The sequence below is a fragment of the Phocoena sinus genome, chromosome 2 (genome assembly GCF_008692025.1).
Source record: "Phocoena sinus isolate mPhoSin1 chromosome 2, mPhoSin1.pri, whole genome shotgun sequence".
NCBI lineage: Eukaryota > Metazoa > Chordata > Mammalia > Artiodactyla > Phocoenidae > Phocoena > Phocoena sinus.
In genome coordinates, this window is record NC_045764.1 from 19,203,369 (window position 1) to 19,219,260 (window position 15,892).

Genomic DNA, 15,892 nt, shown 5'->3' on the forward strand with positions numbered 1-15,892 from the left:
TCATGTGGGATAAAGATCCTTGTGTTTATTTAAAAAGGCTACTTCCTTGTAACAGTTTTTTGTTTTTTTTAAATTCTGCTCTTAAGCTTTTGACTTTTTTTTTTTAATGGTATGAGACCAAAAACCTCATGAAATGTGTCTCCAGGTTGTAGAAGAACGAAATGACACTCAGAGGCAGCTTTCTCGAGAGCGGAATGCCAGAATTTTACAAGATGGAATCCTGACCAATCACCTTGCCAAACAAAAGGAGATAGAAATGACTAATAAGGAAATGAATTCTGAGGTATTTTCTTTAATCATTTTCAAATATTTGTGTGTATGTATCTGTATATGTATATATATATATATATATATATATTTTTTTTTTTTTTTTGCGGTACGCGGGCCTCTCACTGTTGTGGCCTCTCCCGTCGCGGAGCACAGGCTCTGGACGCACAGCCTCAGCGGCCACGGCTCACAGGCCCAGCCGCTCCGCGGCATGTGGGATCCTCCCGGACCGGGGAACGAACCTGTGTCCCCTGCATCGGCAGGCGGACTCTCAACCACTGCGCCACCAGGGAAGCCCTATGTATATATTTTAAAAACCAATACTATACATCACAGACAGTATAGAGGATATTTTAAAACCTATTTAAGTATATTTGGGGGAGGGGTGACGTTTCTTGTCCATTGGATATTTAATATTTTTAATTCAAACATAATTGAATTATCTTTAATTAAATTTAATTCAAGTAGTATTTTTAATTCAAATCCATTTGTCTGCAACAGTCAAGCAGTGACATACAATAGCCTCATCCAAGGAGAGGCTTTTAATATTTTCCATAGGAACTGATGAACTTTTCATAATCTCAAAACTATTGCTACCATCTAGAAAAGTCTGCACCCTGATGGTGGTTTAGGCAGGGAAGATCATGTGTGCTCCACCATCGACCACACTACCCAACCAAATCCCAGCACTGAATACGATCTTGCCCTCTGCTTTGGAGTGAACATGTCAATCACTATGCACCTCATCATTTTCAGTGTCTAAATCAGAGTCTGTTCTTGGTTTCACTGTCATTTCTTTGACCAGTACCCCATCAATGACATTTTTACATCATTTACAATTTTTCAGTATCGTAAAAGCTGCAACATTAGTTGTAAAAACTTTTTTTTTTTTTTGCGGTACGCGGGCCTCTCACTGTTGTGGCCTCTTCCGTTGTGGAGCACAGGCTCCGGACGCGCAGGCTTAGCGGCCATGGCTCACGGGCCCAGCCGCTCCGTGGCATGTGGGATCTTCCCGGACCAGGGCACAAACCCGTGTCCCCTGCGTCGGCAGGTGGACTCTCAACCACTGCGCCACCAGGGAAGCCCGTAAAAACATTTTTGAGCACTTAAAAAAATTATTTCCTCAGAATAAACTTATAAAATACCAAAAAAAAAAAGAAAACCCCAAAACAAACAAACAAAACAACATTATGGTTTTTGGCAGTGATTTCACTTCCTTGATAGATTAATAGAGAGGTTAGTTTATCCCTTCCACTGATGGTAAGGAGGAAAGGTATAGCCAGTTCAGAGACCGTCTTTTGGATGTCATTCTTCTACTTGTGAGAAAATTAACACTTTGCTCCATGTAGTGTCCTATTTCAGTACAAGGAACTTTTGAAAATAGTGATAGATATGCCATAATATTTATTTAGTGATAATTTATTGATAAGTATTTTATTTTTAGTGAAACATTTCATTGTATTTCCCCCTACCTTACTATTTTAAGCATTATGAAGAGAGAATAAAAGTGATTGCAGCAGTGAATAATCTCATGATTTTCTAAGATCTCTATAAATTTTACCTTATTTACCACTAGTGTATGCACCATTAGTGAAATATAAGGCTCATTTCATATTTATATGTTTGTACTAGAGAACTAGCTGTGGTCTGGTGTAAGGGGACTCATAGTAAAGTCAGAAGACCTGGAGAAAAGCGTGCAGCTTGCTTGTATTTTTGACTTCCTCATTTCCAGGACTGTCATAGCTAAATGAGTTAATTGACATTTGTAGAAGTGCTTATTTAGTACAGTTATCAGTAGATGTAATTCTTGTAACTGACTATAAAAATATTAGAAACATAGAATATTTATGGAATATTCTCAGGACTATACAAATATTAGAAATGTAGAATATTTATGGAGTATTCTCAGGAAAAAAATTTTTTAGGAAATTTAATCTGTCGAAATATATACAGAGCTAAGGCTTTTACTATGGGGTAGCTGTATAGGTTAGATAGCAGATGTAATTTTTTTTAAGCTAGCGGGTGGTATTTTATTTTATTTTTTATTGAAGTATAGTTGATTTACAATATTGTGTTAGTTTCAGGTATACAGCACAGTGATTCAGTTTATATATATATATATATATATATATATATATATATATATATATACCTTTATAGATTCTTTTTCCAAATATTGAGTGTAGTTCCCTGTGCTACACAGTAGGTCATTGTTGGTTATCTGTTTTTTATATAGTAGTGTGTATATATTAATCCCAACCTCCTAATGAATCCCTCCCCCTCTTTCCCCTTTAGTAACTGTAAGTTTGTGTTCTATGTCTGTGAGTCTCTTTCTGTTTTGTAAATAAGTTCATTTGTATCATTTTTTTTAGATTACTCATATAACGATATCATATATTTCTCTTTCTCTGTCTGGCTTACTTCACTTAGTATGATAGTCTCTAGGTCCATCCATGTTGCTGCAAATGGCATTATTTCATTCTTTTTTATGGCTGAGTAGTATTCCATTGTATAAATATATCACATCAGATGCAGTTTTTAAGTGTACTCAGATTTATTAATCTTTTATTTTAAGCCTTCTGGGTTTGTTATAATTTAGAGAAAGGCCTTTCCAATTCTGAGCCTCTTAAGAATTCTCTTGTGGTTTCTTTTTTGCTTTCGTGGATTCATTGTCTTTAATTAAATTTTTGAACTTTTGAAGATTTCTGCTTGTAAGAAGTCTGAGGTTTGTATCCAACCTTATTTTTTCCAGTTGGATATCCACTTATTGCAGCCTTTTCATTGTATAAACATATAGGTTAGTCTTTCAGAGGAAATCATGAAATGTCAATTTATTGAGTACTAGCTAAAAATCTCCTTTGTTTCACTTAGGTGTCCGATAGTCCTGAAAAAGAAAAAGATCTGTTACTTAAAAACCACATGTTGCAGGATGAAGTTGCCATGCTAAGACTGGAAATAGACACAATAAAATGTCAGAACCAGGAAAAGGAAAAGAAATATTTTGAGGACATTGAAATTGTAAAAGAAAAGAATGATGATCTTCAAAAGACAATAAAACTGAATGAGGAAACATTAACAAAGACAACATTCCAATATACTGGACAACTTAATGTTCTGACAGCTGAGAATACAATGCTAAACTCTAAGCTGGAGAATGAAAAACAAAGCAAAGAAAGACTGGAAACAGAAGTGGAATCCTACCGTTCTAGACTGGCTACCGCCATACATGATCACCATCAAAGTCAGACATCAAAAAGAGACCTGGAACTTGCCTTCCAGAGAGCAAGAGATGAGTGGTTACGCTTGCAGGACAAAATGAATTTTGATGTGTCTAACCTGAAGGATAACAATGAGATGCTTTCCCAGCAACTTTCTAAAGCTGAAAGTAAGTTCAATAGCCTAGAAACCAAGCTCCATCACACGAGGGATGCTCTCAGAGAAAAGACTTTGATGTTAGAACGTGTACAGAGAGACCTAAGCCAAGCACAGTGTCAAAAGAAGGAAATTGAACACATGTATCAAAGCGAACAAGGCAAAGTGAATAAATACATTGGAAAGCAGGAATCCTTAGAAGAGAGATTATCTCAACTCCAGAGTGAAAACATGTTGCTCAGACAGCAACTGGATGATGCGCAAAACAAAGCCGACAGTAAAGAGAAGACAGTAATTAACATCCAAGACCAGTTTCAGGATATTGTGAAAAAACTTCACGCTGAAAGTGAAAAACAAGGTCTGATGCTGGAGGAAAGAAACAAGGAGTTAATCAATGAATGTAATCATTTAAAAGAGAGAATGTATCAGTATGAAAATGAGAAAACAGAAAGAGAAGTAAGTATCCAAGAAGAGAAATAATTCTCAGACTTCCTGAAAGAAAATTCAAAGTGATTTTGATTATGGCTAAATGTTGAATCTAGTTGAATCTAAAATATATATAGACTATAAATCTATAGACTGTAAATCAGCCTAAAAGCATACCTTGTATCCAGCAAATAAAGAATTAGACCTGAGAGGTGCTTTACTTTGAGTAGAGACATTGTGTCACCTATGAAATTTTAAGAGATTAAGTTATAACTTGTTAATGGGTATAGACAGGTATTAGTAATTTACTCTTCTACTGCTAAATAATAATTTTAATCTTTATGTCACATTTTAGTATCATGATGAAGCAGATAAATGAAACGCTCAGATCTAAACTGAATTATTTTGAAATTAAGATTCAGTTGTGTGTATTACCTTGACAGTCAATTCCAGATTTCCCAGATGAACTGATGTGTTGATGCCATATCTCATAGTACTTTTCCTTCAGTAGCTTGTCATAACTTTTTAGTTGATATAATTTTATTTTTATTCATGTCAATTTGAATTAATTTGGGAAATAGTTCAGCCTCAAACCATGTATTCTTATGACCTCTCAACTCTTTAAAGGCATCTACTTTTCATTAAATCATAATTTGGGATTAAAGTAGTGAGCTTTAGCAAAACTATACTTGATTTAATCTTCCCACTTCTATTTATAATTTACTTGGAACATTTTTACAAATAATTTGCTCATAATTCTCATTTCAAGGCTCAGTTACTATCATTTGGATATAAATATGTCCAATACAAAGAATTGTAGCTCTCTGTGACTTATTAATTTGACATTGGACTCCCATTTTCAGACTAGCGAGGGGTGGCAGATTCATGAGTAGCAGGAATAGAGTGGGGGACAGCGTCATAGGGGCTGCCATCGGGAGGCAGAGGGAGGCCCTGAAGGTCTCATTGTAATTCTAGGAATTAAAATGGGAATGACCTCATTTTAATTCTGAGATAGGAATCTATTGAGCACTGGATTGAATATGTGAGGATCTCTGAAGTTAATCGAAGCCTCCAGTAGAGAAGAGGGAAGATGTTCCCACCACTCGTCCCACCTACACACCCATTTCTTTCTGAGACTTGAGGAGGTCCTCAAGCTCTGCAAATTGACCGGGAAGGGCGGGGAGTGGATAGCGGGACTGAATCCATTGTCTAAGTAACTTAATAGCGATAAGGCCAGAGGGTAACACCTTCTGTGTCTTAAACCAAATTCAGTGAGCAGGAAGGTGTACATACGAGAAGAAGGAGACAAATTGATGTCTCTGGTGATAGTTTTCAAAGTACGTATGTTGGAGTTATCTATTATTAACATAACTTAATAATAAAGTAATTTATAAAATCAGTGACAGAGTATCTTATTAGGCACTTGTGAGACAACTTCAACAAGAACTGGCTGATACCCTGAAAAAGCAATCTATGTCAGAGGCTTCACTGGAGGTCACGTCACGTTATCGTACTAATTTAGAAGATGAGGCACAGGATTTAAAGAAAAAATTACGTCAAGTCACCAGTCAGGTATGTATGAAATTTAACGTGTCAATACTTAATGTATAGGATAAAGTGTTTTAGGACACTAATTTTCTTGGACGGCTTTCTTTTGTATTTTCGTTACAAGTAAATTTATTACAATTTTGTTATCTTTATAATGCACTTGTTTCTTAAACTCTGACTTTCATTCTGCTGTTTGCATTATATATTTTTTCTTACAATGTTTATTTACCCTTAGGAAAGTTGAGAATTGTGCATGATTCCTCACAGAAGTTGAGAGACTTTTTTTTCTATTAAACAGTATTTTTTAGTGATATCTCTACTACCATGATGAAGCAAGCCAGATAAAATCAGAGGATAATGTTTAATGGAATGTTCCATAAAATTGTCATTTTTCATCTTCACTTTCGTGAATGGATATAGTATCTGTGGATATTTATTTCATGGATTTCAGAATAACTTGTGCAGAAAGGTCATTATACAAACCAGTTGAAGTTAGGCATTGCCTTCATTTTCTTTTCATTTTAGATATATTGTAAAAGCGTAGAGATACTCAGATCGTGTATAGTATGTACACCCAAAATAGAAAATTATATAGATCCTGCCATTGTATTTTTAAGAAAACTGTTGAGATAATTCACATATCGTATAATTCACCCATTTAAAATGTGTAGTTGAATCTCTCCTTGTATATTCAGAGAGTCATGCACTTGGCACCACAGTCAATTATAGAGCATCTCCATCACCCCCAAAGGAAAACCCTGCATCCCTTAGCCATCACCCATGGCCCCCATCTCCCTCAGCCCCAGCAATCACCAGTCTAATCTCTGTCTCTGTAGATGTGCCTATTCTGGGTATTTCATATAAATGGAATCACACAGTATGTGGTCCTTTGTGATTAGCTTTTCTCATTTGACGTAACATTTTCGAGGTTCATCCACGTTATAGCGCATATCAGTACTTCCATTTCTGTTTATTGTCGAACAGCACGTTATGTGGCTAAGCCATTCATCCATTCATCAGTTGATGGGCCTTTGGGTTATTTCCACCTTTGGGCTGTTAATAATGCTGCTGTGAACATTTATTTACAAGTTACTGTGTGGACATAATTTTTATCTCCCTGCTGTTGGATTTTATCCTCTGAGTTAATTGGCTGATTTCACCTTTTCTTGGCCTTTACTCATGCTGTCCTTTCTGTCTTTACAGTTTCTTTTCCTCCTGCCTAATCCTCCATTTATTCAGACCTGGCCCCCAGTCTTCTCCATGAAGCTCTCTCTGACTGTCCTAGCTCTCATTGACCCTGACATCTAGTCTGTGAAGAACAGTTTTGCCCTCAGTTTTACACTTTTAATTTTTTTCATGAGAGAGAATCTTGTCTTAAGTATAAATTTGTCTAACAGGTAATATTTATTGATATGCACGGCACCTGTCTTGCATAAATTGAAAATATTTTAGCTTAACAGTTGCTAGGATACAATTAAGTACTTTATACCATACCAATAATTTTTTCTTGGAGCTATTGATATAATAAATCTTTTATTAAAATGTATTTTAAGCAATTAAATATAAAATGAAAAGCTCTTAATCTAATAGAGGAGAATTGTTCAATTAAATGCTCTTTTTTTTTTCCCTCACTCTGGAAAAAAAAATCTAAATTTGCCTTCCTTCATTATGCAGCCAGAACTGAGGATTTTCACACTTATAGCATTTCACCAGCTGTAAAGCTCTGTGGATAGCTTCTCCGATATCCATACCACATAACCTTAATTTTCTCATCCGAGTACTTTCTAGACATAAACAGTCGCTGGGAGTGAACTGATTCAGAACTTTGATTTAGCAATAGGGTGATATTTCCATGCCAGTGACTTAACCCTTCCTCTGATGGTCATGTAAGTTATGTACCACTCAATCCAGGAGGTGCTATTCGCATATTAAATTCATGATCACTGCCCACTGAGTAGTACAGAGAGGAAGTAAGTTATAAATTATTATAAGTGGAAAAAAGTACTGGTTGACTAGTGGAATCAGTGAAAGTTTTTGAAGTACTGGGCACATACATTCTGGTCCTCACACTCCCCGTTTACTGCCAATTTCAATGGTATGGAGAATGCTTTCAGTGGGACTTGTACAGGAGACCACTTCTGTTGGCGCGCCATCTGCCTAAAATATCAAATTGTTTAGAACATAAAATACAGCAATAGTAATAATTCTAATTGTAAACACTTAGCATTTACTATGTGCCACGTACTTTTCTAAATACGTTATGTTTACCCCCCTCCCCCGATTTAATCTTCCCGACATCCCAGTGAGGTCAGTGCTATTATTATCTTCATTTTACGGCTGGAGAAACTGAGACACAGAAAATTTAAGTAATTTGCTCAAGGACATCCAACAAATAACTGGTGGAATTGGGACTCAGACCCACGCGTTCTGGCTCCTGTGTAGATACCGCCTCTCACACTAGTCGCTGAAGCATCTGGCTGTCACCAACAGTAGTGTGTAGTGTGAACGTTCATAATCACTGGAAGAGCTGTGGTCATTCACATATGTGGATATTTAAAATTATAATTGGTATAGAGCGTGGAATAAAAAATATCAATGTCTTTCCCCATTTGGCCAATTTATAAGTTCGTGTATTTATTTGATAAATATAATTGAAAGCATGAGTGATGTTGTGGTTTAGTACTAGGGGTCAGTAACTTGTAAAGGGCCAGATAGTAAATATTTTAGGCTTTGTGGTTCACAAGGTGTCTGTTGTAGCAGCTCAACTCTGCTGTTGCAGCAGGAAAGTAGTCATAAACAATATGCAGATGAAAGACATAAAAACAGATGATGGCGGATTTGCTAGGTTATCAGTAATTTAAAAAAATTTTTTCTCCTTTTAGTTGCAAGAAGCACAGGATCGACGTACAGAGGCCATGAGATGTGCTGAGAAGACGCAGGATCACATCCAAAAGTACAATTTGAAGCAGCACAGAAAATAACTTAAGTATAGAGCAGATAAGCAGTATAGTATGAGAATTATATCAGTAATGACAATAAAATACATCATTGTGAGGCTGGGTAAACATTTCAGCTTTGAGCTATTTTGAAATGCATAATTTTTCTCCATTATTTCGAAATTTTTTACATTATCCACAGAACACAACTAGAAAATGGCACAATTGCCAAATCATCTCCTTTTCAAAATTCTAAGAACGTATGTAATTGAACCTGCAGGTGTTTGTTCAGAAAATGTGTGGTATTTTAAAAGTCTATGTGTGAGAATAATTATTTTAAAATATGCATTTTAGGCTTGAAATTGAAAATGCCAAGTTAAAAGCTACAGTCAAAAAGCAAGCCGGCAAAATTGAACAGCTTCAGAAAAACCTGTTAAGTACGAGTTCAGTAAGTCAATCTCTTAATTTCTGTCATGCTGAAAAGGAATTTTAATTTTTATACTAGTAATATATAAGAATATTTTGGACAATATGAAAAGTCTCATTGATAAAAGAGTTTATTTTTATATTGATACTACTTGCTACTAGTAGCATAATTCCTCTTTATAGAGGAAGTTGACTGAAATAATAAAATTGATTTTTCTAGTAAGATTTTAATTAAAAAGATTGTGACAGTCCAAAAGCAATACTTTATATATACCACATTTTGTTAATTCATTCATCTGTCAATGAACACTGGGATTTTTCCACCTTCTGGCTATTGTTAATAATGCTGCTATGAACAGTGGTACACAAATATCTGTTTGAGTCCAGAAATTTGAGTAATGATTTGATCTAGAATTCTGAATTTCCCTTGTAATCTAAACCCTCCAGTGCTATTTTGAGAATGAATTACTTTTTTTTTTTTTTTTTTTTTTTTGCGGTGTGCGGGCCTCTCACTGCTGTGGCCTCTCCCGTCGCGGAGCACAGGCTCTGGACGCACAGGCTCAGCGGCCATGGCTCACGGGCCCAGCCGCTCCGCGGCATGTGGGATCCTCCCGGACCGGGGAACGAACCCGTGTCCCCTGCATCGGCAGGCGGACTCTCAACCACTGTGCCACCAGGGAAGCCCGAGAATGAATTGCTTTTAATGTTGTAGTTCGTTTTCTTTATCAAGAAGGAATACTAGGTCACTATGCAAGCATTTTTCTGAAAGGAATATATTTTTTCCTTTCTTGGATTTTATTTTACTTTATTTTTTAAAGATTTTTTTGATGTGGACCATTCTTAAAGTCTGTATTGAATCTGATACAATACTGCTTCTCTCTTATGTTTTGGTTTTTGGGCCAGGAGGCATGTGGGATCTTAGCTCCCTGACCAGGGATCGAAATCCCTGCATTGGAAGGCAAAGTCTTAACCACTGGACCTCCAGGGAAATCCCCCTTTTTTCTTTAAAAAAAGAAAAGAGATGCCAGTGAAAAAGTAGAAATGGCTGCTCAGTCAGGGCCTTACATAGTAACAGGTGCTCCTAGCATAGTAAGTTCAGGAACAATTTTTTTCTCAGACACTTGAGTTAATCAGCCTTTCAAAGGTGTAACAGCCAGTCTCAGAAAAGACTGATGTGTAATCCAGGATTCCAATTTATCAATGTATAGTGAAAGCTATGTAACTATTTACCAAGAAGAAAGGTATTCTCCTGCCATTTATATTCTCCTTTGTAGGGGAAGCTACCTATGATTTAAAAATCAGAAGATTCTATTGTGAACCCTAAGTTGGAGGGATGAGGTAGATGCACCTACCAACTCGTCTCTTTCCATCACAATAGTTAGATTCATGCAGTGTCATTATACAGATATACCTGTCAGGGGAACTAGAACATTCTATTGACTGGCCCTTCTTGTGTTCAAAGAAACATTGAAAATTATTTTTTCTAGACTTGATATAAATTAGTCACATTGTATTAGCATACTTTTCTTACAAGTGGCAATACAATATGTTGACAAAAGGAGTCTTATGTGAATGAGAGTGCCAGATGTCCCCTTACATTGTCAAACAGAAATCTATTCGGGTATCAGAAATTGAAAATTTTGTAAGAATACCCCACACTGATTAAGCATATTAAAAAAATAATGAGGGATTTTCTGTAGATGCCTATAGAAATGAGTTAGGATTATGACATAGAATTATGGGCCACTTTAAGGTCTACACAAATCAAAAATTTAATGAGACAGCTTTTCACCAACTCAGTCAGTAGCCCTGGCTTCTCTAGAAAGTTCTCATCTTAGGAATCCCCAGGCCAGAGCCAACCTGAGTTAAGATATATGGTCAGCACAGAGTTGAGGTGAAGAATCTGGGCTGGGAAGAAGAGAGAGCTCTATCTGACTCAAGACTCCAAACAATATAGTTGAGTATTCACCCGAAAGGAGTGTCAGAAGATTTCCATAAGGTCAGGTCTCTATGGAATAGGAAATTATTCAAAAGAAAACAAGGGCAGGGACTTCCCTGGTGCAGTGGTTAGGAATCCGCCCGCCAATGCATTGGACATGGGTTCGATCCCTGGTCCGGGAAGATCCCACGTGCCGGGGAGCCACTAAGCCCGTGCGCCACAACTACTGAGCCTGTACTCTAGAGCCCGCGAGCCACAACTACTGAGCCCATGTGCTGCAACTACTGCAGCCCACGTGCCTAGAGCCTGTGCTCTGCAACAAGAGAAGCCACCACAGTGAGAAGCCCCCACTCACCGCAACTAGAAAAAGCTCTCATGCAGCAGCGAAGATCCAATGCAGCCAAAAAAAAAAAAAGAAAACAAGGGCAAATAATTGATAATCTGGTCCTTGTGAAAACTTTGGCATTATAAAAGAAAATAAAGACAAAGTATGCTGGTCAACATGCTAAGGGTGAGGGTACCCCCCAAGATTAGAAAATAACACTACACTCAAAGTAACACCAATAAGAATAAACATAAAGTGTCCAAGAATAGCTCTGTACAAGGATAATCCACACCGAGTAATGGCTCATGAGTGTGGCTGAGGATGTTGTCTATGAGGAGCGAGAAGCGGGAGAGAAAAGTACAGGTGATCTCAGCAAAGGGGTCAAGGCTGGAAAGGTAGGTTAGGGAATCCGGTACGAAGCCTTGAGATGTAAGGAGCCCTGAGAGAATTTAGAAAGAGGATTAGAAAGGGTCAAGGACTGAACATCAAGGGTTACTGTCATTCAGACTGAGGTGGGCTCAGAGGAGCAGAGGCAGAGTGTGGTCATGTTAGCAGTGGATGCTGAGAAGTAAAGCAGAGTAAGGACTGAAGAAACAGTTCTTGATGACCCTCAAAACTTTTAGTGGAGTTACAAGATTGAAAGTCAATTTAGTGTAAAAGAAGAGAATAAGTGATGAAAGATGAATTGTGGATGAGACCATGCGTTAAAGAATGTAAGAGTCCGGGGCTTCCCTGGTAGCGCAGTGGTTAAGAATCCGCCTACCGGGCTTCCCTGGTGGCGCGGTGGTTGAGAGTCCGCCTGCCGATGCAGGGGACACAGGTTCGTGCCCTGGTCCGGGAGGATCCCGCATGCCGCGGAGTGGCTGGGCCCGTGAGCCATGGCCGCTGAGCCTGCCCGTCCGGTGCCTGTGCTCCGCAACGGGAGAGGCCACAACAGTGAGAGGCCCGCATACCGCAAAAAAAAAAAAAAAAAAAAAAAAAGAATCTGCTTGCCAATGCAGGGGACACGGGTTCGAGCCCTGGTCCGGGAAGATCCCACGTGCCGCAGAGCAACTAAGCCTGTGCGCCACAACTACTGAGCCTGCGCTCTAGAGCCCGCGAGCCACAACTACTGAGCCCATGTGCCTAGAGCTCATGCTCCGCAACAAGAGAAGTCACCACAATGAGAAGCCTGCGCAGCACAACGAAGAGTAGCCCCCGCTCACCACAACTAGAGAAAGCCCGCACGCAGCAACAAAGACCCAACGCAGCCAAAAATAAATAAATAAAATTAGTTAATTAATTTAAAAAAGAATGTAAGAGTCCAGTGGCGGGGGTGGGGATGAGAGAAAAAGCTACAAGAATCAAGAAGAAGTTACATTTTTATTTAGTGTATAGAAGACTTAAACTTTATTTAAAGAGAAGAATGGTTAATAGAAATGGAGAAATTGAAACCTATGGAAGAACGCTTACAGAGAATGAAAGGCTTTATCTCATGTTGTGTGGGAATTTTTCAAAGATTATATTAGTAAGGTGATTTAACAAAACCTGGAATATCTTAAACCATTGATGAAAATGTTTCTAGGGCATCTTTAGAAACTAAAACGTGAATATAGCCACTCTTTAAAAAAATTTCATTAGCGTGTAAAAACCTCTGTGTTTTTTATTTATTTATTTCTTTATTTATTATTATGTTTTTGGTTGCTCCAGGTCTTGGTTGCAGCAGGCGGGCTCCCCAGTTGCAGCAGGTGTGCTCCTTAGTTGTGGCATGCAACCTCTTAGTTGCAGCCTGCATGTGGGATCTAGTTCTCTGACCAAGGATTGAACCCAGGCCCCCTGCATTGGGAGCACGGAGTCTTATCCACCATGCCACCAGAGAAGTCCCAAAACGTCTGTTTTTAACAAATAAATTTTGGCAATTTAAATTCTAGGAAAATGATGAAATGATGAAAATGAAAAATCGATATAAGCTGTTTCAAGAAAAGTCATTAGTTTTGAAGTCTGTCCTTATTGGCATCAGGTTTATAAACTGCGTTTCACTATAAATGTATATTACTCATGAACTCATGAGAAGTAATATTTTTAAGAAAGAAGAGTAAGTCTCTAGGTTTTAAAACATAATTAAAATTTTTTTTTCAAAGTCTGAGGATGAAAAGGAGCAATTAAAGAAATGTATTGAGTTAAAACAGTCTCTGGAATATAATTTGGATCAAGAAATGAAGAAAAATAGTGAATTAGAAAAAGAGATTACTGGGTAAGATTTTAATATTTCTGATAATTTCAACTATTAACTAATTGATTTAACTATAATTTTGTTTTATTAAAACCTTAGATACAAATTCATTTTGTATGTGTATATTCATACTTAAATCATCCATCCTATTTAAAAGTTTACCTTAGAAACTCACAGCACAATCTGAAACTGTTTTGAGTGCCCCAGTATTACAGTTCCTCTTTAATGATTTCTAAAACAATAACAATAGAGTACCTTGCATATAGTAATGTCACTCTGCTCTTCATCATCTACCTTGAATTTTTATGTCTGCAAGATATCTTTGCTCTTTTTTGGTAATCCTGCCTTCTTTTAGTTGTGTTCTTCCCCTTCAGCGTTCAAGTATTTAAATATCTAAAAACCTATTTGTGTCACTGTTTAACAACATCAAAAACTACCTTGATTTTGCTTATATTTTCTTTCTGCGCTAAAAGTTTAGTTCTAGAATATACATACAAAAACATATGTGTGACTTAAAGAATAATAACATTAGTGATCATGTTTTGACCACTCAGATTAAAGAAAAAAAAAAAAATAGAGTGTTTCCCAATGTCTGTGATGCCTCCACATGGCTTCCTTTCTGGTTATTTGCTGAGCATAGTTAGTTAGCCCTCAGCATCCGCAGATTCAACCAACCTCAGATTGAAAGTATTCAGGGGGAAAAAAATTCCAGAAAGTTCCAAAAAGCAAAACTTGGATTGGCCTCAGGTGGCAACTATGTCCATAGCATTTATTTACATTGTATTTATAACTACTTACATAGCATTTACCTTGTATTAGGTATTATAAGTGATCTAGAGATGACTTAAAGTATACAGGAGTATGTGCTTAGGAGGACTTGAGCATCTGTGGATTTTGGTATTATACTTATGGTTCTTTCCTGATTCTCATTAGTATTTTTCTCTCATTTAATTTTCTCTACATTGCTTGGCATTTTGTTAACATTGTGCTGGGCAAGATTTCTAGATCTCTTAAAACAGCTTGAAGAGACTGGTACACATTCTCTCTCTGCTGATTTCCTTTTTTATGAAGCTCAGCCTGGTTTTTTTTCCCCGTCAGCTCAGACTCCAAAGATTTTTTCTTTCTTGTTTCTTTTTCTGTTTTGAGTGAGTGTCGATGTTTTTTGTGTGTTCTTTCTTTGCTTCTTGTAGAGGCTGTGGTCAGTAGGTACCAAAATGTCTTTTTGTGTCTTTTCAAACCATTCATATATGATATGCTTTTCTTCTTCAACTTGGATACTGATCTCTGGTTTATAACTAGTATTTAATAATAAGTTAATATTTCATATTAACATACTAAAAATGGATACTAATAACAGCTTACTTATAAGAACTGTATAATATATGTATACACACACTATATTAACTCTTTACTTAGCGTGTGTCATAAAATTTTTCTTCATATTATTTACCTAAGATTATAATTTAGTCATTATGCTTTCAAACAATATTGGATTAGAACATATGAGAAAGAATTATAATTTATAGCATTTATTTTATATGATAGAACATATATCTGTTTAAATAATTATTAATTATCTACTCTTAAAGAACTTGACTTATTCATTCTATGCATTTTTACAGACTTAAGAAACTCTTAAAAATGCCAAGAAGGAAGTTAAATGAATATGAAAATGGAGAGCTTAGTTTCCATGGAGATTTAAAAATCAATCAAATTGAAATGGATATTCAGATTAATATGCTAAAATATAAGGTAATTTTTAATCAGTTTTGGGACCCAAAAGTCACTTAATTTGGGGAAATATAAATCACTCCATGCTTTGAGCAGTGAAACGCAGATGTGTCTCTTAATGTTTTAGATTTGATACCAGTAAAAAAGACAGCTTTTTCCTATATCGTTTTTCCATAAAAAGGGCACACTGTTGACTGTCTGTGTCTTGAACCATGGCTAGTGATCTGAAGCTGAGCAGCACACCATTACCCCAAAGCATCCATTATTTTTTGGTGGCAGCTTTATTGAAATACAATGAACATACCATGCAGTTCACTCATTTAAACCGTACACTTCAGTGACTTTTAGTATATTCAAAAAGTTATACAGTTACTACCACAATCAATTTTAGACCATTTTCATCACCCTATAAAGAAACCCTATACGTTTCAGCCATCACCCTGGGCCAGTTTTCCCTTCCTCGTATTCCCAGCCCCAGTGCCACGACTGTACTCCCTGTTTCTATAGATTTGCCTATTTTGGGTATTTCATGTCAGTGGAATCACAGAATATGGGGTCGTTTGTGACTGCCTTCTTTCATTCAGCATAATATTTTTAAGGTACGTCTGTTTTGTAGCGTGGATCAATACTTCATTTCTATTTATTGCTGAATAATATTCATTTGTATGGACATACCACATTTTATTTATCCATTCATCAGTTGATGGACA

At 36.8% G+C, this 15,892-nt stretch overlaps 1 protein-coding gene across 16 annotated transcripts in view; it reads left to right on the top strand.

The window, feature by feature from the left end:
- ANKRD26 (ankyrin repeat domain 26) overlaps positions 1 to 15,892 on the top strand; it is an 89,185-nt gene that overhangs the window by 60,581 nt on the left and 12,712 nt on the right. For 14 of the 16 annotated variants that reach the window (XM_032623359.1, XM_032623347.1, XM_032623352.1 and 11 more), the window contains 7 exons: positions 146 to 283; positions 3,139 to 4,095; positions 5,485 to 5,637; positions 8,496 to 8,566; positions 8,904 to 8,997; positions 13,360 to 13,472; positions 15,074 to 15,203. In XM_032623359.1, the coding sequence (XP_032479250.1) occupies positions 146 to 283; positions 3,139 to 4,095; positions 5,485 to 5,637; positions 8,496 to 8,566; positions 8,904 to 8,997; positions 13,360 to 13,472; positions 15,074 to 15,203 (1,656 nt within the window). Of the gene's footprint in view, positions 1 to 145; positions 284 to 3,138; positions 4,096 to 5,484; positions 5,677 to 8,495; positions 8,567 to 8,903; positions 8,998 to 13,359; positions 13,473 to 15,073; positions 15,204 to 15,892 lie in introns of those variants that run through there. The other 2 variants (XM_032623356.1, XM_032623363.1) reach the window with 2 other exon arrangements.